Source organism: Petaurus breviceps, unplaced genomic scaffold (genome assembly GCF_028583685.1).
Source record: "Petaurus breviceps papuanus isolate PSGF00001 unplaced genomic scaffold, PetGlider_PUasm1.0 90779, whole genome shotgun sequence".
Classification (NCBI taxonomy): domain Eukaryota; kingdom Metazoa; phylum Chordata; class Mammalia; order Diprotodontia; family Petauridae; genus Petaurus; species Petaurus breviceps.
This window is the reverse complement of record NW_027187344.1, coordinates 478,522-503,178: the sequence shown is the minus strand read 5'-3', so window position 1 is coordinate 503,178 and position 24,657 is coordinate 478,522. Positions and strand designations below refer to the sequence as shown.

The 24,657-nt window shown below is 35.2% G+C and overlaps 1 protein-coding gene across 5 annotated transcripts in view; it reads left to right on the top strand.

Annotated features, from left to right (window-relative positions):
* SEC16A (SEC16 homolog A, endoplasmic reticulum export factor) overlaps positions 1-23,596 on the top strand; it is a 50,494-nt gene extending 26,898 nt beyond the window's left edge. For 2 of the 5 annotated variants that reach the window (XM_069069202.1, XM_069069201.1), the window contains exons 12-32: positions 952-1,049; positions 1,918-1,999; positions 2,334-2,451; positions 2,651-2,762; positions 3,228-3,333; positions 4,683-4,823; positions 5,997-6,110; positions 6,575-6,767; positions 9,013-9,276; positions 10,150-10,232; positions 12,796-12,843; positions 13,045-13,197; positions 13,831-13,911; positions 14,421-14,477; positions 16,142-16,256; positions 17,226-17,363; positions 17,782-17,867; positions 18,458-18,532; positions 19,136-19,195; positions 20,138-20,212; positions 21,955-23,596. In XM_069069202.1, the coding sequence (XP_068925303.1) occupies positions 952-1,049; positions 1,918-1,999; positions 2,334-2,451; positions 2,651-2,762; positions 3,228-3,333; positions 4,683-4,823; positions 5,997-6,110; positions 6,575-6,767; positions 9,013-9,276; positions 10,150-10,232; positions 12,796-12,843; positions 13,045-13,197; positions 13,831-13,911; positions 14,421-14,477; positions 16,142-16,256; positions 17,226-17,363; positions 17,782-17,867; positions 18,458-18,532; positions 19,136-19,195; positions 20,138-20,212; positions 21,955-22,023 (2,268 nt within the window). In that variant the 3' untranslated portion in view covers positions 22,024-23,596. Of the gene's footprint in view, positions 1-951; positions 1,050-1,917; positions 2,000-2,333; positions 2,452-2,650; positions 2,763-3,227; positions 3,334-4,682; positions 4,824-5,996; positions 6,111-6,574; positions 6,768-9,012; positions 9,277-10,149; positions 11,856-12,795; positions 13,198-13,830; positions 13,912-14,420; positions 14,478-16,141; positions 16,257-17,225; positions 17,364-17,781; positions 17,868-18,457; positions 18,533-19,135; positions 19,196-20,137; positions 20,213-21,954 lie in introns of those variants that run through there. The other 3 variants (XM_069069203.1, XM_069069204.1, XM_069069205.1) reach the window with 3 other exon arrangements.
* The last annotated feature ends 1,061 nt before the right edge of the window (positions 23,597-24,657 follow it).

Here is a 24,657-nt window from a genome sequence, read left to right as displayed (position 1 = left end):
GGGAAGTCAGGGCAATTGGGGTTAAGTGACTTGCCCAAGGTTACACGGCTAGTTTTTGTGTTAAGTGTCTGAGGCAGGATTTGAACTCAGGTCCTTCTGACTCCAGGGCTGTGCTCCTCATTTCTTATAGCACAGTAGTATTCCCTTACATTCCAAAAAAGAGCCCCTATAAATATTTTATATACTACTTACACAGCTGATCTGAATGAATTTGTCAGCTCTTTGACTGAAGAGTAATGTCTACTTCTATTAAGAATATTTCTACTTCTATAAGCCAAAAAAATTATCTTTGAGTCCTAAATCATTTTCTAGAGTTACAGTTCATCATATATATTTGAGTGTGAGAGGGATATTCTATGGATAGAGCTGTTAGCCTTAATTGGAGGATTCAAAATCTCAGGACTAGCCCCTTTTTTAGACCAAGAGTCCAGAGAAAATAGTTTAGGAATACTGTTAAAACTTCTCTCTTTAAAAGTGGTCCCTGGAGCAGCTAGGTGGCACAGGGAATAGAGCACCAACCCGGGAGTCAGAAGGACCTGAGTTCGAATGTGACTTCAGACACTTGACACTTAAGTAGCTGTGTGACCTTGGGCAAGTCACTTAACCCCAATTGCCTTGCCTTTCCCTGTTACTCCCCTTCACCCAAAAAAGTGATCCTTATTCCTAAAATTGTGTATTCTTTATACTGAAAAAAAGCATGATTTTCCCCCCAAGATTTAAGAGACTAATTAGAAATTAGTTCTTAAAAGTAATATATATTGTGGGTTTCTTTTTGATTCATCATTACAGCATTCCTTTTGAAATAATTGACATGTGATGCATTGGAGTATGGTCATTTAAGTTTGTATTTTATAAGTTGTGACATTCATTTAATATTATACAAGATAAAAATTTGCTTCTCAGCTGATTTTTTTTTTTGCGGGGGGGGGGCGTTGCTTTAACTGTCAATAGGATGCTTTGGAATCTGCTATGAAACATGGCTTATGGGGACATGCTCTGTTACTTGCTAGTAAAATGGACAGCCGAACACACGCAAGAGTTATGACCAGGTAAGGGGTTTTAATTTGGGCATGACTTCTTATACACTTCTAGAGTGAATTCACTATTCATTTAGCTCTTTTGAAGCAATAGGTTATCTTCATGAAATGATATGCTGATGGAAATCCTCCTGAAGTTATGCTGCCCTTTCAGGGTTGTTGCTACTACATTTAGTTTTGGACCCTTTCAGTTAATTCTGGCAGAAAACACTTTAGTGAATTCTGTAATTTCACCTCAGGGTCCATGCTTGTCACATTTTTTTTTTTTCCATCAAAATGTACTTTTTTGCTTTAGACTAAATCTAATCCAGACCTTCACTATTAATATTCAGACAATTTAAAGCCCATTACAGTCTAACTCCAGACTGACTACCTTTTCAGGCTTATTACACATTACTCTCTTTCATGCATTCTGTGTTCTAGCCCAGTTGGCCTAGTTGCTGTTTCCTCATATACAACAGTCCACCTCCTCCCTCTCCATGCCTTTGTGTAGTTTGACCACCATCTCTCTCTCTCCTCCCTCCTCTCCTCCATCTTCCCGTACCCTCACCTCTTTCCTATAATGTACTTCGTGTCAACATCTACTTCCTAGAATCCCTTTAAAGTGAGGCCCTTCCTGATTTCTACTCCTCTAGCTGTTTGTGTTCTCTTGAAATTAACCTTGGATATACTTTGTATTTATTTCCACGTGTACTTAAATCTGTTGACCTCCTAATAGAATGAGAGCAGGAATAGTTTTGTTGTCTTTGTTTCTCCAACTTCCTAGCACAGTACCTGGCATGTAATAGGTGCTGAATAGATACTTGTTAGTTGACTTATTAACTGTGATCTCCCAGAAGCTGAGCTTGTATTGTATCCTTTTGTTTTTATGTAATTACAGGTTTGCCAACAGCCTTCCAATTAATGATCCCTTACAAACTGTTTACCAGCTCATGTCTGGAAGAATGCCTGCTGCATCCACAGTAAGTATTGACCCTCAGAAGAGGGTGCTGCACTCTAGACTCTTACCTGGTTTATTAGCATTTACTCATAGATTCACATTTTGCTGACCTAGATTGCCTTATTCTATATAAAATAGCTTTCCTTTCCCTTTTTTTTTTTTTGAGGGCAATTGGAATTAAGTAACTTGCCCAAGGTTACACAGCTAGTTTTTTTGTGTGGGTGTTAAGTGTCTGAGGCCGGAACCGAACTCGGGTCCTCCTGACTCCGGGGCTGGTGCTTTACTCACTGCGCTACCTAGCTGCCCCAAAATAGCTTTCCTTTCCCATGTATTACAATGATTTCTTTTCTTTTTAGTGTTGTGGAGATGAGAAATGGGGAGATTGGAGGCCTCATCTTGCTATGGTTTTGTCCAACTTGAATAATAATATGGATGTAGAGTCAAGGACAATAGCCACCATGGGTGATACTCTTGGTAAGTTAGTTATTGCAGTTAAAAGTATAGCATTTGTCTAATGTGAACAAATTGTTTTAAGTTTACTAAATGTTATCAGAAATATTTAGAAGAAAGTCTTTTTTATTTTGCTTCTGTAGATTTTAGGAACCTTGTATCTTTCCTCTTTTCAAAAATGATTCAGTGATAGCTATTTCAGACCAATTTTCTATTTCTTTAGCTTCTAAAGGCCTCTTAGATGCTGCACACTTTTGCTATTTGATGGCCCAGATTGGATTTGGGGTCTATACTAAGAAAACTACAAAACTTGTCCTAATTGGATCGAATCACAGGTAGGGAAGCAAATGATTATACTGTTTTTTGTTTATTTTGTTCTTATTTTTTTTGCTTTTTGGAGGGCAATTGGGGCTAAATGATTTGCCCAAGGTCACACGGCTAGTTTTTGTGTTAAGTGTCTGAGGCTGGATTTGAACTCGGGTCCTCCTGCCTCCAGGGCCAGTGCTCTATTCACTGCTTCACCTAGATGCCCCCTTTTTGTTTGTTTTTAAAGAAAACTCTGACCTTTTTGTCAGAGCTTCAGATTGCAGTTTCTGGTTATTTTTCATTTAACTTTTACTCTTTTAGTAAAATCAGAACCATTTTTTCATCAAATGACTTTGATATTTGTGCCATTAAAAAAAAAAACTATAGTAAAGTTCCAGGTGACTCACCTTAGGTATATATTTGAGTCACATACTATTGTTGATCAGAAGTACTTTCCTTTTTTCAAATTAATGTAATTGTCCTTCTCTCAATAGTTTGCCATTTTTAAAATTTGCCACCAATGAAGCTATTCACAGAACAGAAGCCTATGAATATGCACAATCCCTGGGAACCCAACCATGCTTCTTGCCTAATTTTCAGGTTAGAATTGATAATATATTTCAAATCTACAATTTATGAATTTGAGTGGTCGGAGTTGGGGTAAACTTTTTTATGGTTAGTCTTTCTTTATTTTTTAGCTAATGATTAAATTTTTTTTTTAAATCTTAAGGAAATTTTTGACATGAAATTATCAGAATCGATCAACAAGCATTGCATTAAACTTGTATCATGTGCCATTCACTGTGCTGGGTTCTTACTTGTCCCAAATACAAAAATGAAATAATCTCTGTCTTCAAAGAGCCTATGTTCTGTAGTGAGAGATAACATGAACATATATCAGTATGGTCAAAATACATTTTTAATGAAATGTACAGTGTGCCAAAAATCTTAGTGCAATTTTAAGCTTTAATAATTTAAAAGTCAACTAAGGTATTCAAGCTAATGACTACACAAAGATTTAGGGAACACCCTGAATGAGACAGTATTTTTGGAGTGGAAGCACTCGCATCTATGGGGAGAAAACTAAAGGCCTCATATTGAAGATAGTATTTAAATTGAATTTTGAAGGAAAACTAGGAATTCTGAGAAGCAGAGGGGAGAATGGAATACATTCCTACATTGGGAACATGGAGATGAATGACATAGCCATGTCCTTGAGGTTATTTTGCACAACATTGAGTAGAGGATGGATTGTCAGCATGAGAGATTTAAGGCAGAGGTAGGAGGTAGAAAAATAATCTTGCAGAAATGTTTTCTCTTGTAAATCAGAAATGATTTGCTTTAAGGATTTCAAAATTATTTGCATTTTGGTTTTCAAAATCTTTTAGTTCCTAGAATTTTTAGTTTCTCAAAATTGGATCTGTTTATGAAACATGCCCTGAAATCTCTTCATTTTGCCCCATCATAGGAAATGTTGCATCAGAGTTTAAGTATGTTTAGGGGACACAATTTAATCTACAGCATAAGGAATTGTTATCATAATGAGCTATGTTAGAACAGTCCCTACTCTTCTGGTTTGTTTCTAAAGACTTATTTTCCTAGATCTCAGTTACTTTTAAGTGAGGCATGACCATCTTTAGCATTATAAAATTGCAAAGGCAAAGATTATTCTGGAGAAGAAACAAAAGCTAAAATATTAGATTGGGTTTTTTTTTGGGGGGGGTACAGTACGTGGGTATTGTCTGGCTTTGTACTTCATATATCTTGTGGAAGGGAAGAATTTGGAAATGATTGTTTTCTAGTGCCAGATGTAAGATACCTGCTTGCAACCATGTACCAATTCAGATATGATGACTTACTTTTTAGTGTAGAGTAAACGTGAACATTAGTGAGAGGTGACCAGACAGTAATTGGAAGCCATATATTACATCCTTATTTGATTCATTTAGGTATTCAAATTCATCTATGCTTGTCGACTGGCTGAAATGGGACTTGCTGCACAGGCCTTTCATTACTGTGAAGTCATTTCCAAAACTATTCTCAAACAACCATGCCAGTATTCACCAGTGTTGATTAGCCAGCTCATTCAGGTACTTACTGTCTTACTGAGGCTTCTTCAGGTAGTCTGATTGCATAAAAATTATGATATATTTAGATAGATGTGAAATCTTAACTTTTAAAAATTAAGCTTCCTTTTTGTAATAATTTATTATTAAGCAAACATTAATAGGAATTTCATACATTTTCTTCCCATAATTATTTTAATGTTCATCTTTTAGTGAAGTGGTTCTTTTAATGACTTATGCTGATTCATATATTTATTGATGATTATAGTTCACTGAAAATAGTGATGGCCTTTGTTCATCAGTGCATTAGAAACTTCATTTAATGAAGTAAAATATTACATAACTTTCATATGAAGTGTGGAACTTTAAAATAATATCTCTGCCTACTCAGTAGTTTTATTGTTTACAAATGTACTCATGCTTGTGATATTTTAAAGCAGAAGTACATATTTACTGTGTATTACTAGTACATAATGCATAAAGATAAATTTCAGTTGAGTTTTTGAAATTAAGCTGGTGATTTGCTTGACTATGCATATTATAATTATAAGTATTTTTTTTCTCTAATTTTTCCTCTGGGATTTGTTTGGGTTTTTTTTGAAGGGCGGAAAGCAGGGCAATTAGGTTAGATGACTTGCCCAAGGTCACATGACTAGTAAGTGTTAACTGTCTGTGGCTGGATTTGAACTCTGGTCTTCCTGACTCCAGGGCCAGTGCTCTATTCACTGTGCCACCTAGCCGCCCCATGTGTTTTGTTTTGTTTTGTTTTGTTTTTTAACACAGGAGAAAGGCTGGAGGAAGGGGGGGAAAATGCTTGTTAATTGAAAAGAAGTAAAATTTTTTTTAAATTAGTCTAATTATAGGTCTTCAAGGGATATAGTCTGGACCTGTGATTTCATTGGTGTAGAGTGGACCCTGGTGAGGAAAGAGTGCTAAGAGGTGACTTGCCCAGGATCATTGAGTCAGTGTATTTAAGAGGTAGAACATGAACTCAGGTTCATGGCTGACTCTGTTTACTGTGCCATTCTGTAAACTAAGTTTAAATTAATAAGATTTCTGAAAGACCTGTTGAGTTCATCGAAAACTTCCAGTAGTAGCAGCGAAGATGCATTTGCTCTAGGTTTTACTGTTTTGAAAAGTGATTTTGGTTTGGCAGATCTTAATAGTAACAGCCCTTCATTTTTCATGTTTTTCTAGATAGCCTCCCAATTACGACTCTTCGATCCTCAAATAAAAGAGAAACCAGAACAGGAATTATTTATTGAACCTACTTGGTTAATACAACTCCAGCAATTGAAGAGGCAGATAGAGGTATAGAATTCATTTTTTTTTTTAAAGCAATCGGGGTTAAGTAACTTGCTCAAGGTTACACGGCCAGGTGTTTCTGGGTGGGTGCTAAGTGTCTGAGCCCGGGATTCGATCTCCAGGTCATTCCAACACTGGAGCCGGTTCTCTTACTCGCTGTGCTACCTGGCCGCCCCTTAGAATTCATTTTACTGATAAGACAGTTTGGTGATTTTTTTTGTTTGAGAAAGTTGTTTCCTCATTTATTTACAAATTGGAGATTTCAGATGTAATTGTTAAATTGTGATTATGATTCCTAATTAACAAAAACAGGTACACTTTGTATTATTTGTTACTTTTGTGAAGAAGATTGAGTAACTGAGAAGTATTAATAATTAATATTTTATGCTCAATTAAGGTTGTTATAATGCAGATTATGCGTCCTGAAATTTTTACCTTCTTGAAAAATGGCTGAAATGTTTCTCCTATAGGAGGGTGATGTAATTTGGAATCAGGACAGAGCAACGCCACATCAGTATCCAAGTACACCAAGCTCTGAACTGGAACAATATGATGGCACAGGACATGGTCAAGAAATTGGTCCAGGAACTGACAACCCATTATTAGCATCATTGTTGCCTAATACAGAGCAGTCTAACCAAAACATTCGCCTTATGCCTTCAGGTGAGTGCTTTATATTCTCTATTTAAGAAGTAAATATATACTGAAGGAGTTTCTCTTAGGAGAAATCTTTCTGAAAATGAAAGCTTGGAATTTTTCACATTTTAATGCCAGGAAAACAAAGGGATAACAGGCAATTAAAGGAAAAGATTAACAGTTACATCACTTTGAGAGAGCTGTTTTGATCTTTTTTTTTTTTAAAGCAATCGGGGTTAAGTAACTTGCTCAAGGTTACACGGCCAGTGATTTCTGGGTGTGGTGCTGAGTATCTGAGCCCGGATTTGATCCAGGTCATCCCGACACTGGAGCTGGTGCTCTTACTCGCTGAGCCACCTGGCCGCCCCTAAGCAATTGGGGTTAAGTAACTTGCTCAAGGTTACACGGCCAGGTGTTCCTGGGTGGGTGCTAAGTATCTGAGCCTGGGATTCGATCTCCAGGTCTTCTCAACACTGGAGCCGGTGCTCTTACTCGCTGTGCTACCTGGCCGCCCCCTGTTTTGATCTTTTATGAATTGTTATTGAACGTATTATAACCCTTTTGCATGATGGCTTCTGTTTGCCTTGCATCTTATGTTATAAATTGAGTGCTACTCTTCCCCACAATAGAGCAAATCTTCTTTTACTCTTATGTTAGCAATATCAAGGAGATCTACAATACATGTTACCTTAATGAGAAAACATTACCCCACCAGTTTTGATCAGTTTTCTTATTGTTGCCTAATCACTATATATCAAATTTCAAGTCACTCATTTTAACACAAGTTTATAAGAAGAAAAGTTAGACATATTTGGTATGAAGTTTTGAATTACCAGTTATTTATTACAAGGAAGATTAAAAGTAATTTACATTAGCACAGATGTACATAAAATAATTACACATTGATTAGTACATGTAGGGCTTTCTGCTCCTATGACATTGTAAAAAACTGAGATGATATAACCCACCTGCTGGTTCAATTGTAGTTTCAGTGGAAATTATGTTGAAAAAAATTTTAAGTACATTCATAATTTCCTTTGATACCTTTGCTTATGGGTAATCAGTACAATTTTTGCTTCTTCCAAGAGAGTTATGTCTTTGTTTATTTTGAGTCATATAAGGTTGTGTGGCTTGTTTACTTGTGACAGGTTCCCATCTTGTGATATTATCCTTTTGCTATTCAATTTTTGGCCAGGATCTTTTTTGATAATTTTCCTACTCACTCATCATTTATTTCTTCCAAAAAGTGAACATAGATTATGCATTTACTTTGGTAAGTGCACTGTGGGAGTTCTGAGAGGAGAAAATAAGACAAGCTATTTTTTAACTTTGTATTATGATTTTCTTAGCATTGTCATGTGTTGAGGTCTTGGTTAGTTTCTTTTTCTATCTCCATTGCTTCTAATATTTTAATGAAGAAGTGTTACTGTAATTTGTGGTTATATCTATATTTTTTTCTTTGATTATTTTAATTTTGATAAATTGTAATTTTCTTGAAGGTTTTTATTATCTCTTGTCTTTTGTGTTTGTTGTTTTGAAAAACCTGGTTCTCTTTTATCCTGTAGCTCTGACATTTTGGATCTGTCTCCATCCTTTCTTTACATTCCCTTCCCCTTCACCCCCATTTATAGTTTTTCCCTTCTCTATTTTTCATCAAGTTCATTTGACCTTATATCTTTTATTCATTCTTTTTCATTTTGGCGTAGACTAACTTATTTTTTTTTATATTGTTATTTATAAATAAATTTATTTATTTACTTAAAAATTTATTTTTAATGATAAACTTACCTTACAACAAAAACATACATACAGAAAAAGGGTAATACTATATTACCTCAAACCCCTAACCTGTAACAAGTCAGAACCAAAGAAATTAGGAAACAGTAAGCAAAAAAAAATGCTTTTATGTCCGCTTCCTGGCCTTCAGTTAAGTTCCTTTACCTTTGTTTTCCTTCTTTTGCTTCCTTTTCTTTAAAAAAATAAAATTATAGTTAATACTGTATATATAGTTCTGATTCACTCATTTTACTACAGCTTTGGCTAGATTTTAATCCCCTTAATTTTTAAAAGATTTGTTTTAATCAGCTAAGATCCTCTTTCTTATGCTCCCTTCCCAACTCCCACTCTCCCCCACCCCCAAATATGAGGAAAAACAAAACTCATTGCTGTCATGAATAGATTTGTGTTTAGTGAAAAGACACTACCCTCCTGTTGCTTAGTTAAATTTTATGCAATTCAAAATCTAGGATGTTTTTCTTCTTTTATTGTATAGCTCCTCAGACCATCCTTGAAAATTCAGGCAGTATACCTACTTCCCTCCATCAAGAAAAAGCCGACAATATACCATTCTATCCAGTGCCTCCTGGACCTATTGGACATGGCCCTGTGTATGGACCACCAGTGTCTGTACCTGGGTTTTCAGATCAGTATGGTCCTGAGCATGCGGCTGTGTATCCAGGGCCTAATGTATCACCAGGTGGGCAGTCTCTCCAAGTGACAGATCAGCTGCCAGAAGAGTCTAGAAACCAGGACACAGGTTGGTCTGCTCAAGCAACTTGTGTTTAATTTAAGGGTTTGGTTTTCTTTTTAAATGAAATAGCATGATGAAAACTTAGCAGATCATCTAAAATTACTTGAGTGTTAAACACTAGATACTTTAGTACTTCTCCAACATCTATGATTTCATCAGTATGGAGATTTTTTCACTGATTTCAACATGCACATTCATGAGCCTAATATTCCAATCCTTCCATGCCTCAGTAGAGACCATTTTGATGAATTGCTGTAGTCAAAAAATAGATTCATCATTTGGTGGCCAAATATCCAGTGCTCAGATGAAAATCCATCCTTGAGTTGGGAAGCCTTTCTAGCATGGCAGGAATTCTCTGCTTTTATGCTCTCCAGTCTTAGCCTTCAAGAACCCAGGATCAAATCAACCCTGAAAAGGTATCAGAATAGTGCTCTTAAGTAAAATATAAATCATAATGCAGAATATAAATAATAGTGGACATTCCTATCAAAGTAACTTTAGGATGTCATCCTTTAAATGGAACTGATGAATTTCTGCTTGAGACTCATCATGAGGAGATCATCACTTTTATCCTGAGGTCACAATAAATGGTATCATCAATTAAAAACTAAATTTTATGTAGTTCCTGCCATTTCTTTTCCATGATATGTGTTTGACTTGGTTTTTTGTTTAATTTTTTAAAGAAAGTCAGAATTCAAATGTGGCTTTAAAGAGAGTTGAAAATAGTTCAGGTAAATCTTTAGTCTTTATTTTTGAAAGTAGCCCACCAAAAAACTTAAATATGTTCCTGGAGTTGCATATTATATTCTTACTCATATTAGTTTTCATTAAATGTTCATCAATACTAAAACTCCAATAATCTATCTTTTTAATCAATAGGAAGAATGCTGCAGGAATCATCCATTAGGAACTCTGTTTCGGAACAAAGAGAAGAGGATTTTGGTGGGAAATTTGCCAATATGGTACTCAACCTATATTTCTTTATATAGTCACCTCTGTGCCAATGATATTCACTATTACTACTTCTTCAGTTGTAGTTGGAAAGAAAAACAGCTGCAGTTGAAAAAGGAGTTTAAGATCAAATCAACTTTTAAATGCTTACATGAAGAAGCAATTCTAAACTTTTATTAGTTTTTAAAAAAGAGCTTCTAATGAAGTGATGAAAGTAATGGGAGAAAGATAAATCACCTCTAAACTAATGCAAGTTGAGAAAGAGAAGAGGGATAGACCTTTTCATATTGAGATGAAGGCAGTTACCTTAACTAAGTAAAAGAATACTTAGATTTATAAAATTGTGGGTATTTATATACTTACCATTATTACATAGCTTTTAGTATTTGTACTCCTGAATCCCTAATCTCCACATTCCTACCCTCCTAGAGGTTCTGTTTAGAGTCCCTAAAATTTTCACTGCATTTCCTATAATGTGGACTTACTTCTTTTTCCTTTTATATGTAAATAGTATTTTATTTTTTTCTGTTAACATGTAAAGATAGTTTTTAGCATTCATTTTTTTGTAAGAGTTTGATTTCTAAATTTTTCTCCCTTCCCAAAACAGCAAGCAATCTGATATAGTTCACACATGTGCAATCAGTGTTAAACATATTTTCACATCAGTCATGTTGTGAAGGAAGAAACAGGTCAAAAGGGAAAAAAAACGCACATTAAAAAAGTGAAAATAGTATGCTTTGATCTGCATTCAAACTCCACCAGTTGTTTCTCTGGATTTGGTTAGCATTTTCCATCATGAGTTCCATTCCAAATATTCCATATTTGGAATAATCTTGGATCATTGTATTGCTGAGAAGAGCTAAGTGGTTCATAGTGGATCATCGCACAGAGCTATTACTGTGTACAGTGTTCTCCTGGTTCTGTTCACTTTACTCAGCATAATTAACATGGACTTATTTCTTAGAAATATTCTATATCTTCAGTGTTTTACAACAAACTAGGCAAGAAGAGCAGCCAGAGCTTCTCGTGTAAGCTGTAATATAATATCTTCTTTAAGAAATGCCTTGCTCATCTAAACAAACTTTGTAACACCAGACATTTTCAAATCTCGATTTTGCTTTCACATATTAGAAATTATGCTGCCAACTCTTCTGTTCAGTTTAATAGAGGAAGGGTAATGCCATGGCCCAACTAAATACTCAAATTGTTTTATCTGTTTCCATTTAAATGCCGTTTTTATACATTTTAACATGTAGAATCCACTTAAACTGTCAACAACCATCGTTTTCTGTATAATAGAAACACCAACACAAAAGAAACTGCTGCAAATACTACAAGGATTATGTAGTAGTGTATGACATAGTTGGAGGAAGTATTTTCTCTGCCTCACCTTGGGTGAAGGAGTTCATTATTAACAGCCTAACCAAAATAGGATGGGGGTGGGGAGAAAATAAAAAATAATTTGGAAGAGTTTGGTAATCCACAAATCAAATTGGAAGAATCTGTATTTTAATTTAGTAACTTAATGTACCAATTTAAGATGCCATTAACATAAACCACAGAAAACACAAATACTTTGTGACAGTTTTTATATAATGTACAAATGCAGAATAAATCCAATGAATTTAAAAGGATCAATTTTAAGTGCATTTTTTTTTGGTCACATAAAACTATCAGGTTAAAACTTGCTAATTTCAAGAAAACAAGCAAAATTCTGAAATAAAGTACATTTTGTTTCTCTTGTCAAAAAAAATGCCTTGCTTCCCCTGTTCAAGATATTAATGAGAATTTAGCATCTTTAGAAATATCTTTTTGGAATGAGAGCTAAACTAATGAAGATTTAATGATCTGAATCTTGAGGGAAGAAAAAAAACTCTTTTGGTTGCTTGAGGTAAGAAATGTCCATAATAAATACCTTCCCCAGGGTTCACAATATCTTAAGTTTTAGTTGTTATCAATTGACTTGATCCTTCTTCATTTATTTATGTTAATTTATTTATTTTTAATTTTCAGCCCTACTTCTTTTTTTAAACCAGACCTGTGATTTCATAGAGCTCCTAGTGTGGAACTTTTTCTAAACCAATGGAGATTGTTCATCCCTGCAAAAGCCACTATTTGCAAAAAGGCTACTCTGCTTGGCCTAGTTTGTGGTGAAACAATAGAGAGAGCTGCCTAGGGGTTAAATGATTTACCTTTGGTCCTTTTAGTTAGTATATGTCAAAGGTAGGACTTAAACCCTGGTCTTCGTGACCCTGAGTTCAACTCCTTTACCCTTGCTGCTTCTCTTATCTGCTTTTTTGTAACTTATAGGCACTTGTCCCTAGAAAAATTAAAAATGGGGATTTAAAGTCTAACTTAACAGAAACTTTAATTAAAATTGTTTAAAATCAGTAATTCATCAGTACATAATTCATAAGTATAATAAATATTTTTATTTTCTGTAAGAATTGAAGAGTAAATATGCTCCTCCTTGTGCATCAGAATTTATTTAAATGTTTACACAAAAACTTTAATATTTGCAGAGACATCGTTTAGTTGCTTATTAATAAGCATGTGCTCACTTTATCTAACCAGGCACCAGGACGAAGATCTAGAACTACCTCCCAGTCTTCAGCACACATGGTATAGTACATCAGTGCTGCTTTCACTAGCTTTTCACTTTTGTTTATAACTCATCTTTTTCTGTCTGAATCATTTTATTATTTTGCCATCTCAGTAATGTTTTTAAGGTTTTATGCGAAAGTGATTTCTAATCTCTTTCTTTTAAGCTAATCTGTAAATTGGCATTGATATAAACCCTGCATACCCCATATTTTGGAATAGGACTATTCTAAAAAGTGTCAGAACACTGAATCCTATAAAGGACGAGAGCGTTCTAATTCTGCCGGGCAGCAGCCTTCTCCCCCTCCAACTTTTGCTTCTGAAGTAAAGAGACCAACCAAAGAGGTCAAAAAAGATGCCAAGGAACCTAAAAAGGTAAAAGTACATAATATCTCTTAACAGTGACTTTTAGGGAAAAAAAATTAATTCTAGTGTAAAGTTTTTGGTATGTGAAGATAAGTAGGGAACTTGGAAGAATATTTTAAAATTTACAATACAGACTCTGGCATTGTGGCACATGCTTATAAGTCCTGCTACTGGGGAAGCTGAGGCTGTTTGGAGTGCTGCAGCCTGCAGATTCTCTGCTGCAGTGGGTTGAGGCAATCAAGTGACCACACTCTTTCTAGCTATAAGCTGGAGTAGTGAGCTCCTGAAAGCTAATTGAGCACCAGGCTGCTCAAGAAGGGATGAACTGGCCTAAGTCAGAAACTGGGCAGGTTAATAGTTCCTGTAATGATCTATCCCATCCACTGCACTTCCACTCTCAGAGACAGGGAGATTCAGTCTCTCTTCACCTGCCCCCCCCCCCCCCAAAAAAAAAAAAAAGACTAGGAGACACTTGGTTCTGTATTTTTGGCCCTGCTTTTGGCTTTCTCTTCCTCATCTCTCCAACTTAAAATGGGGTTATTCTTAGGGATGATGTAATACCTTCATTAACTTGTTGGTATTTTGCAGAATAGCTTCCCAAGTACTTGTTTTTATTTTGCCTTTTTTCTCCTAAATGTGTAGAGTGGAGAGTCTTGGTTTTCTCGTTGGCTACATGGGAAAAAAAAAACAGAAGCTTATCTGCCAGATGACACAAACAAATCAGTAAGTGTTTTTAAATATGACCGACTAATTTGTTTATATCTTTTTTAGTCCACAAATACATTTAAAACCAGACTGAAGGCAAGTGTAGACATTTTAATAAAAATGAAAAATATATCAGTTGATAATAAGTATATGTATAAAGTGGAAGCAGCCAGGGGTCACTGGGGCTTTAGTCAGAAAGACCTGAATTTAAATCTAGCCTCAGACACTGTTTGACCCTTGTCAAGTCACTTAACTTCTGTTTACTTTAATCCACTGGAGAAGAAAATGGCAGACTACTCTATTATCTTTGCCAAGAAAACCCAGTGGAGAGCATTGATGTGACAGGGTGCGTGAGGCTTTTGATAAGGTCACAAAGAGTTGGACATGACTAAACAATAACAAAATAGTTATACAGTGATGGTGGAATCCTCTAAGAGCAATTCTGTCTTTTGTATTTAACTAGACAATTAGGAAAATTAAAATGTCATAAATTAACCTCTGTTTTATTTGATTTTAAATCTTTACAGATTGTTTGGGATGGAAAGAAACAGCGCTGGGTGAATTTAGATGAGCCAGAAGAAGAGGTAAGACATTTGCTTTAACTGGGAAAGAGCCTTTTTTTCCCCTTTTAGTTTTTATTGTTATCTTTTTGTATTTCCCTGTTTATTTCCCAATATGCCTTTCCCCTCTCCTAGAAAAGCCTTTCCTTATGATAAAGAATAGAAAAGAAAGAGGAAAAAAAATTCAAAACTAGCCTATGTATTAATCAAATCTGACATTATATGCATTGTTCCACACCTTTGGTCACCCCCCTCTGCAAAGCAGGGAATGAAGTCTAGTCTTCTATCCCTTGAGGCCGTTTTCATCTTTATACTTTCACAGAAGTCAGTTTTGATTTTGATTTTTTTACTGCTGTTCTTTCCATTTACAATCTTGTGGTTATTGTGTATATATATTGGTCTCCCAGTTTTACTTCACTTTGCATCAGTTTATATAAGTCTTTCCATATTTCTGTGTTTACCATATTGATTATTTCTTGCAGTGAAGTAATATTCCATTACAGTCAGATACCACAGTTTGTTTAGCTATTTCCCTATTAGATTAGCGTCTACTTTATTTTAATTCTTTGAACTACAAAAATAGTGCTGCTTTTTAACCGTTTTAGGGTATTTTAGAGAAGTTTCTTTTTATCATTTACTTCTTTGGCAGTATATTTCTAGCAGTGGGATATGGACATTTTAGTTACTTTCTTAGCTTAATTTCAGTTTGCTTTCCAGAATGATTTCACCACATCACAGCTGCACTAACAGTGCATCAGTGTGCCCATCTTTTGACAACTTCTCAACATTAACTATTTCCATTTTTTATCATCTTTACTAATTTTCCCTGAAACTTCAGAGTTTTTAATTTGCATTGATCTTCCTTTAGTGATTTCAGACCAGTCTTTCATATGGTAATTAATAGTTAATACAGTTCTTGGGAGAACTGTTGGTTCATATCCTTTGATCACTTATTCATGCAAGAATGGTTTTTGGTATAGTACGTTTGTGTTAGTTCCATATATTCTTAGCAGAGATAATTTGATGAAAATATTTTTTTCGTAGAGGACTGTTTATCTTATCCTAGGTGTGGTTTTCTTAATGCAAAACTTTTCCATTTCATGTAATCAAAATTATCTTTTTTTAATTTTTTGGATTTCCTTTATACCCTTTTGGTTAATTCCTCCTCTGATCATAGCCATGAAAGATACCTCATCTTTTTTCTTTTCCAGTATTTTTATGTGTAACCTTTAATAATTCAGGTCATTTACTTATTTTGAGTTTATTATGGCATATAGTGCAAGATGTTGAAATAAACCTATTCTAAACTTTTCCTATTGGGAAAAGGCTTTGTAAAAAACAAAAAAGGGGTTGTTTTTCAACTATATTTGGAAATTTTATTTATTTATCCATTTATTTTGCTTTTTGGAGGCGAGAGTGTAGGGAGTTGGGGTTAAATGACTTGCCCAAGATCACACGGCTAGTTTTTTGTGTTAAGTATCTGAGGCTGGATCCAAACCCAGGTCCTCCTCTGAATCAGAACGCTCTCTGATTCCATGGCCTGTGCTCTACTCACTGTGCCACCTAGCCGCCCCATATATTTGGAAATTTTATGTTTATCTCTTGAAACTCACTAAAAGCAATGTTCAGTTTTTATCAGATTGTATTTTACTTTGCTCCTAAAGTTAGCTATTGTTTTTTTCTTGCAGAACAAGCCACCACCTCCACCTCCAACATCATTTCCTAAGCTTCCTCAGGCTGCTCTTCCTCCAGGTCCTGGTGGCCCCACCAATACTGCTGTTAACATGTTCTCCAGAAAAGCAGGTAACACTATCAAACTGGAATATAGAACACATACAGATTTTTTTCATCATACAGATGTTTTAGATCTAAGAACTGTAAAACATGATTGTCAAATTAAACAGTTTTTCACTTCATTTTAAAAATATTGACTTTTAAGGGGGGGGTGTACACAAAAGCCCAATTCCTTTAGTACATTGTAGGATCTTAGAATCTTAGAATTTAGAGCTGGCAGGGACAGTAGAGATTATATTGTACAACTCCTTCACATACAGATCAGAAAGCTGAGGCCAAGACTGGGACATAGATCCTTTGGCTCTAAGTTGTTCATAGATTATCAAATACTATACTTAATTGGCTTGGGTGCAGAGAAATTTAAAATTAATAGAAAATATGAAGGAATAAAAACTTAAGTTTCTAGCATATATAATTTCATTTATTTGAATCTTGCAATGAAACAAGTCCTGAGTCCTCTCTATCTTAGTAAATTGTCTTTCCTCTATGACAGAAAAATCTTATGACCTTGCAGCCAGCCTACTGATTCAATTCTCAGAGCAGAGCTGGCTAGGTACTTGGCCTGCAGATGCATCATCTGTCAGTGGGTATAAATCAGAGTTTATAAAACTTGGTAGCACTTGCCAGAATTTGCATTGCCTTGACCTCTAGAATCAGAATCTGGCCTCTAGAAACCTGACTTCTAAAAGCAGAATCACTTCTGTGACACAATAAGGCATCAGAATAGGACTAAAGAAAATGATGTAAATAGAATCTTCTTTTTACCATCCTTTTCCTCCATAAAAAGAAAAGCTAGACAAAAACTATACATAGTATCTAAAGTGAGGTACACATGAGTATATGAAGTATTAAAGGTACTCCATACAACTATAAATTTTATTCTAGTCTTTTCTTCCCTAACAAAATAAAAATTGAATGTTTTCTATAAAAAGTGCTTGATTATGTTGGTATTAATTAGGATTCCTTTCTTCTTCACAGCAGGAACAAGAGCTCGTTATGTTGATGTTTTAAACCCAAATGGAACAAAACAGAGTGGACCTGTTCCTGCACCCTCAGATTTATTTGCTCCACTAGCACCACTTCCTATTCCTTCAAACTTGTTTGTACCAAATTCAGGTATACCAAATGATAATGAACCTCTGCTTAATACCCCATCAAAGCCTTGCCCTTAACCACAAACCTTATTTCTAAATTCTGATTTTTTGTTTCTTACCCCATGACAATGACAGGAGTTAAATCACTATGTTGCTTCTTTGTAAAGAGCTTTGATAAAGATTTTAAAGTTTAAAAAATTAAAAAGCCAGGGTCTCATCTACACATTTGATAGTTGTAATCACTTTCAGAATGACCCCACCAATAAGGACCGTCATGAATTTTTTTTAAGTGATTATAATTTAATTTTTCCAAGAGATTTAAATTTGAATGATGACAAAATGGTTCTCTCTTTGTCTCTCTGTCTCTCTGTCTCTCTGTCTCTCTCTGTCTCTCACTCTCTCTCTCTGTCTCTCACTCTCTCTCTCTCTTGCAAATGCAGAGGAACAGCCTGTGGAAAACAGTGGCCTAGAGGGACAGGCACCAGATGCATACCAACCAGATCCAGAGCCTGCTGCTGAACCACAGGTAAACAGTGAGGCAGGAAAATATTTAGTTTAGTTAATTGTAGGAAATGAATGTTTTGCTGAGCTCTCAAAATAGTTATGCTTAAGGTTGTCTTTTCTCATTTAGCATAAATGTGAGAGTAGAAAGGTTGAAAATTGTGTGCTTGTGTTTTATAATTTAGCAGTTTTACTCTACTGAGTTATACTAGTAAAGGAAATGCCTTTAAAACTACACTTTTTTTTCTTTTTGGAGGGGGGGAGGCAGGACAATTGGGGTTAAGTGACTTGCCCAAGGTCACATGGCTAGTAAGTGTTAATTAAGTGTCTGAGGCTAATTTGAACTCAGGTCCTCCTGACTCCAGGGCTGGTACTCTTTTCACTGTGCCACCTAGCCGCCCCTAAAACATTTCTAAAATGGATAATTTTCTGTTAATAGTGCCAATTTAAAAAAGGTAGTTTTACCTTATAGGATACCAGAAAAAATTTCCTATGATTGAGACAAAATTCATTCTGCATCCATTGCTCTTCTGTCTGATATCAAGGATTTGATATATAATTATTGAACATAATTTAATCAGAACAGCCTTGACCTTTTTTCTGTTTTCTGGTTAGTTGTTAAACTCTGCCACATTGCTACCTGGTTCTGAAAACTCATCTTCAAATATGGATGGTCGCCAGTCAGGAGAGGTAGGATATTCTCCTCCTCCTCCCTCTTTCCCCAACTGTAAATGATTTCCACAATCATTTGTATTGGTTTGAGTTTTTGAAATAAGATGTTTAATGAGCTTTGTCTTCAATATATATTTGATTTATGAAGTACAAATTAAAGGTTAGAAAATAGAAAGTTGAAATGCAAAAAAAAAAAAAGTCAAATGTGTTAAAATATGAAAAAGTGCTCCTAGCAGAAAAATTAAGTGTGTCTTTAAATGTTCCAAAATTAAGGTTTTAAAGGATAGGTTTTATTTATTTTCTCCTTCCTTATCCTAGCATGTAATAATTCTTTTAATCTCTCAAGTACATGCTGCAATAAAGGGGACGAGCTCCCTTAGGTTAAATGAATTCCCTTCCTCCCCAAACTAATTTTTATCAACTCTAATTTATTTCTTACTAAATAAAACTACTTGTTTAAAAATGAATTTTAAACTAACTGGCTTTTAAAATTTTGATATCTGGTTGACTCTAATGGCAACATAAAACTTTTTGAAAATAAAATTTATGGCTTGGGGCAGTGACATGCATGATGATTTTTTTATTTGTGTGTGTTTTGTGTGTGTTCTTGCTATTTTGTAGCTTTCGCGCTGTAGTTCAATGAGTTCATTATCACGTGAAGTAAGCCAGCATTTTAATCAGGTACATGTGGCTGGCAGTTTTCAGTTAACATGGAAGCTTTTATTTTTGGTTTCATTCCATTTCCCCCCTTTTAGGGGGGCGGGGGAAGGTTTGGTGGGTAGGGGTCTGAATGTGTTCACTTTCTAACATTTGTCACTATTATTTTACTAAACATAAATTAACTAAGGATGCAGTGTTCCTTGCTGAATTTGGTCTTAAGGATTTTGATTTTGAATATACTAATACACAAAAGAAAAAACTTAGTTTAAAAAATTCATTGTTTAGGAGCATATTATTTGGATTTATTTTCTTAGTGTCTTAAGTGACATGCTTGACTTCATCAGTGTGAGTTATGATTCAGAAGGCTCAAAACAAGGTGCTGCACTTTGAAAATCAAGTTAGATTCTCTGTGATTGAAAACATGAAGATGTGTTTGTAGCAAAAGAGGAGAGTAGCAATAATAACCCTATGACCATCCTTTTTAGGCAGTAAAGGAATGCTTCATCTTTATGTGTATCATAGACTTAAGTTTTGTTTATGTTGGGGCCGCTAGAAAAGTTGGTCATGGCTTTTATGTTTATATTAAAATAGTGAATGTTGTTATTAGACCCTTTTAATGTCTTATCTAACATAAATTCTACTAACTGCTACAGAGTACTAATTTAATAACATTACATTGATGCTGGGCTCTCCTAATTTGTGCATGCTTTGGTTTTCAAAGTTCTTTTGGTTATGCACGCTGCATTATGTTTTTACCGTTTTCTGTGGGCCATAAATAGCCCCAGAGTTGCAAGAAGTTCCTAAGATCTGTTCTGTTTCCATGTGAGTTCTGAATCATTTCTCCATAGAAATTAGAAATACTTATTTGAATTAGATAGCTGTATTCTATAAATGAGCAGATGGATAAAGTAAATTTTATTGTTTAATATGGTGTTAATGAAGTGGATTATTCATGGTTTACAGCCTCCCAATCTACCACCATCAGGAGGAGCTACAGTGGGAACAGTACCATTCTATAATCCTTCTCAATTTGCACAAGTAAGTGACATACTTTTCTTCTTCACTGTTGTTTAAGATATACATGTTTAATGATTCTTCCTCTCCCATATTTCATTCTCCCCCCTCCCAGGTACCAGTAAAAATTCTTGGAGCAATTTATCTGTTCTTCACCTTTTTCTTACTTTTTGGTGTAACTCAGCTCTCCTTACCTAGATCTAGAGGCAGCTAGGTATGGTACAGTAAAGTGCCAGACCTGGAGTTCAAATATAGCTTCAGACAGTTACTAGCTGTGTGACCCTGTTACTTAGCAGATCACGTCACTTTTGTGTGTATTGGTTTTCTCAGTTGTAAAATGGGAATAATAATAGCACCTACCTCCCAGGATTGTGGGCAGCGAGGTGGCATAATGGCTAGAACCCTGGGCTTAGAATCAGGAAGACTTATCTTCGTGAGTTCAAATTCATCTTTAGACACTTATTAGATGTGTGACCCTGGGCAAGTAACTTAACCTTGTTTGCCTCAGTTTTCTCACCTGTAAAATGGGCTGGAAATGGCAAACCACTCCGGTATCTTTGCCAAGAAAACCTCAGATGGGGTTATAGTGAGTCAGACCTGACTGAAACAACTCAACAACAACCACCCAGGATTGTTGTGAGGACCAAATAAGGATATTTGTAAAGTGCCTGGTGCATAGTAAACACTTAATAAATCCTCATTCCCTTCCTCCATTTTTCCCTCCCTTCTTCCCTCTCCCTTTTTCCTTCCTATTATTCGACTTCATTTTCTTTCTTTTTATATACACAGCCATATGCTTTGTCTGCTTGTACTCATTTATAGTTTACCTTGATAGCATGTCATTTATTTTTGTTAAATTTGCAACAGATTTGGTTGCTTGACATGCTCTCTCTACTCCTTCCCCACCCCCTACTCCCCAATACTTGTTAGGAGTTTAGCTGCTACAGAAATGTTGACTAACTGAATAAACATATATTATCAGGTTATTAAAATTTTATTGTTTGTTATTGATAGACATTCAAACCTAAAGCTTTTTAAAAAGAAAATTCAACTGTTTTAAAGGAAATGAAATTTAAGATTTGATGACTTTTTGTAAATTTAACATTGAACAGTTCAGCAAGTTAGTTAAGCCTTTAAATTAGATTCATTAAATAATATATCTTAACTTTTCAATCATTTCCTCTAAATCCCCACCAGTATTCTTTGGTAACTTTTACTGTGTACTGCTATATTGTCCAAAAATATTCTACAAGTTTGCAATTTCATGAGCAATGATTCAATATTCCTTGTTTCCTTACAGCCCCTCCTGGGAGTTGGATTTTGTTGCTTTTAAGTATTTTTGCCATTTTGTCAAGTCTAAGTTGGTACTTCCTAGTAGTCTGAATTTGTACCTCTTTGATTATTAGTGAGGTTGAACATCTTTTCTAGTAATTATTAGTTTGTGTTTCTTCTTTTGAAAAAGGTTCTCATATCTTTTGATCATAGAAATGCACTTAAATATAAATTATTTTTTTCATAGACACCAAGCACCTTGTAACATTTCAAATTCCAACAGTTAAACTAGTTACAGTTGTTATATAGTAAAGTATCTCTGTTCACTTAGAAAAAATATATTTGTTTTTCTTTGGGTTGTAATGGTCTATTTAATTTTTATCACATGCCTGTTTCCCCTCCATAAATTATGTAATTATATATTACAAGAAAACTTCTTACTTCTGCATGTAATTGAGGCAGTCTGTGACTTAATATAATTTATTTCATTTCAGCCATCAGCCATCACTGGAAGTTCCAGGCTGGGAAGAATTGGTCAGAGGAAGTATCCAACACTGAAGTAGACTATTTTATCCTTTGGATTAGCTATTGTAACACTTGAAATTCTTCTGATGTACTGATAATTCAGATTTATTGCACATGGCATAGCTACTCTGTTCTGAAATTGACATAGCAGTAATTTAATTCTGATTTTTCTTCTGGTTTCCTTTTCTTGCAGTCCATGTGTGAATTATTGTCAAAAATAATTCCACATTTCCTTTAAGATCCTAGTTGAAAAGGCTAAATCTATGAAGCATTAGAGGGAAATAATTGATATCTATTACTCATACCAACTTCAGATCTGCAACCAAAGGCAGTTCCCTCATCCTCATAATTTTGGAACCTAGTAGAGTGATTTAAGAATGCAAAGTTAATTTTTGCCCTAGTTACAGAAGTGCATTTCCTTTCCTGTAGCAAGTATGTTTCCACTTTTACTTAACTCTCTGTGGCCTTACTAGGACCATGACTAATTTTAATGCACATAAAGTTACAGTGATGTTTGTCTATATATGAAGGGTCTTCAGTTATCAAGAGAGCATCAGCAAAAGAACGTGTATCTTAGGCTATGACTGGCGCATACCGATCTTGGGGGCCACAGCTGATCCAAATTAACCATTGTTAAATCAAAACTGTGACTGTAATAAATTTGGTTTGGATTTTACCTAGTATGTATGTAGCTTGTGTTTAGCCTCATTGTAAAAGAAATTGTATAGTTCAAAAAGCTCTTGTATAATAGTCAATGCTGTACTCTTCTGAGGAGTGATTTTTTTTTACAGTGCAATATGGTTAAGTTGCCTTTTTTTTTCTCTCATACTATTGGCACAGTTTAATTACGATGGTCACATCTTGAAAATGGTTCAACACAATAGAATTCTGTCTGAAATCTATTATTTCTGCCCCCAAATAGTTTCCATATTAAGGTCTTAAGTAGCTTATATGTTGAATATCAGTTATGCTAAACTGCAAATATAGACCTCTACCTAATGAACTTGAAATTCTTTTAGGTTTAATTTAGGATATTTTCAGTACTATTCATACTGGTTAAGTCTAAAGAGGCCCAATGAGAGAGAAGATTTAATATTTATAAAATCAATAGGTCATACTTTCTTTAGGTTTTGCTGGGGGAAGATGAATAATTTGTTACTTTGGTATTTGAACCTCTAAGAGTAGAAATGATGTAAATGGGGAATTAGCATTGGTCCTTCCTTTTTTTCTAGATAATATTTGGATTAAATAGGGAAGAGAAATTTAAATTACAAAATGTTTTGCAGGGTTGTACAATTAAATTTAGAATTCATTCATTTCAATTTATAAAAAGGCAAGTCCTGGTGGAAATAGTCTTTTGTTTAATGGTTCATAATCTTAACTCCTGGACTCTCTCATCAGCAGTCAATGTGATTTTTTTTTTGTCTTCAAAACTTTGTTTGGATCCTTGGCTTCCTACAGTTCAGCCCTGCTGCTGATTGTTCTTTCCGCATAGACTGCCAAACACCTTTTAATTCAAGAAGGCTTCCTCTGATCTGGGAGCTGCTATTTTTCCTAAAAGTGTTAGATTTGACACTGTAAATTCTTAAATAAAATATTTTGCGCTCTGGAGCACTTTCATATTTTACTTTCCTTGTCGTTATTGGTAACAAACTAAATTAAGTGAAATGATTATCCTGGCACGAATGAGTTTTTCCATGTCCACATGTAAAAAGTCTTGACCACATCCAAATATTTAAAAAGTATACCATTACAGTCTATGGGGTATTAACAAAGTAGAAATTACATTTTGCTATTCATTAGAGATACATACTAAAACACATTTGAATACCGTGGTAAACACAGGCTACCTATAACATGTTTTACCTGAAAGTAAAGAAAAGCTAAGGGATCACTTGACTCCAGAAATGACCTGGTCAGTTTGAACTATTCTTCACAGAAAAGCAAAACACAAGGTGTTTAGGCAACTGGGTTGCCTAATGGATAGAGCATTAGACTCGTAATCAGTACTGGAGTTCAAATCCTCCCTCAGACTCTCTAGGCAAGTGACAACTCCCCAGAGCCTCCGTTTTCTCATCTGTAAAATAAGGATAAGAGGACCCACCCCATAGGATTGTTGTGAGGATCACATGATAATGTATGCAAATTACTTAGCAAACCTTAAAACCCTACATAATGCTAGTTATTAATTCCATTTGAGGAGATTGCCCTAAAAGGCAACCATGAAGGGTAGTCTAGTGTTTGTTTATAGGCAGTGCATTATGGAATACACAGCTGTCAGACTGCTCAGAATGAGGGAAATTTATAGGTTCAAGGGTCTTTTTGAGCTAGAAGAAACTTTGAGAGATAATTTAGTCTGAGTAAAGCCAGGTCTCTAGCGTTCTAATACCTTTCTGGACCTCTTCCCCTTGGACTTGGAGCTCCAGGGACTTTGGAACTTTAGGAGTAAATGGGAGCTGCTCGTGGCTTGCCCTCTGTTCCTTAACTGCCTCCCTCTCCCATCTCAGACTCTCACGAGCACAGATGACATTTTTTCCCTGGGGTTTGGGGAAGCTGAGTCAGATCCAGGGGCCCTTCTACACCTGGAGGGAGACAGGAGGGTTGGATTTTTAACCAAAGCATTACCTGGAGAGCCCTTGAAATTGAAACCCTTCTTCTAGCCCAGGGGTCGA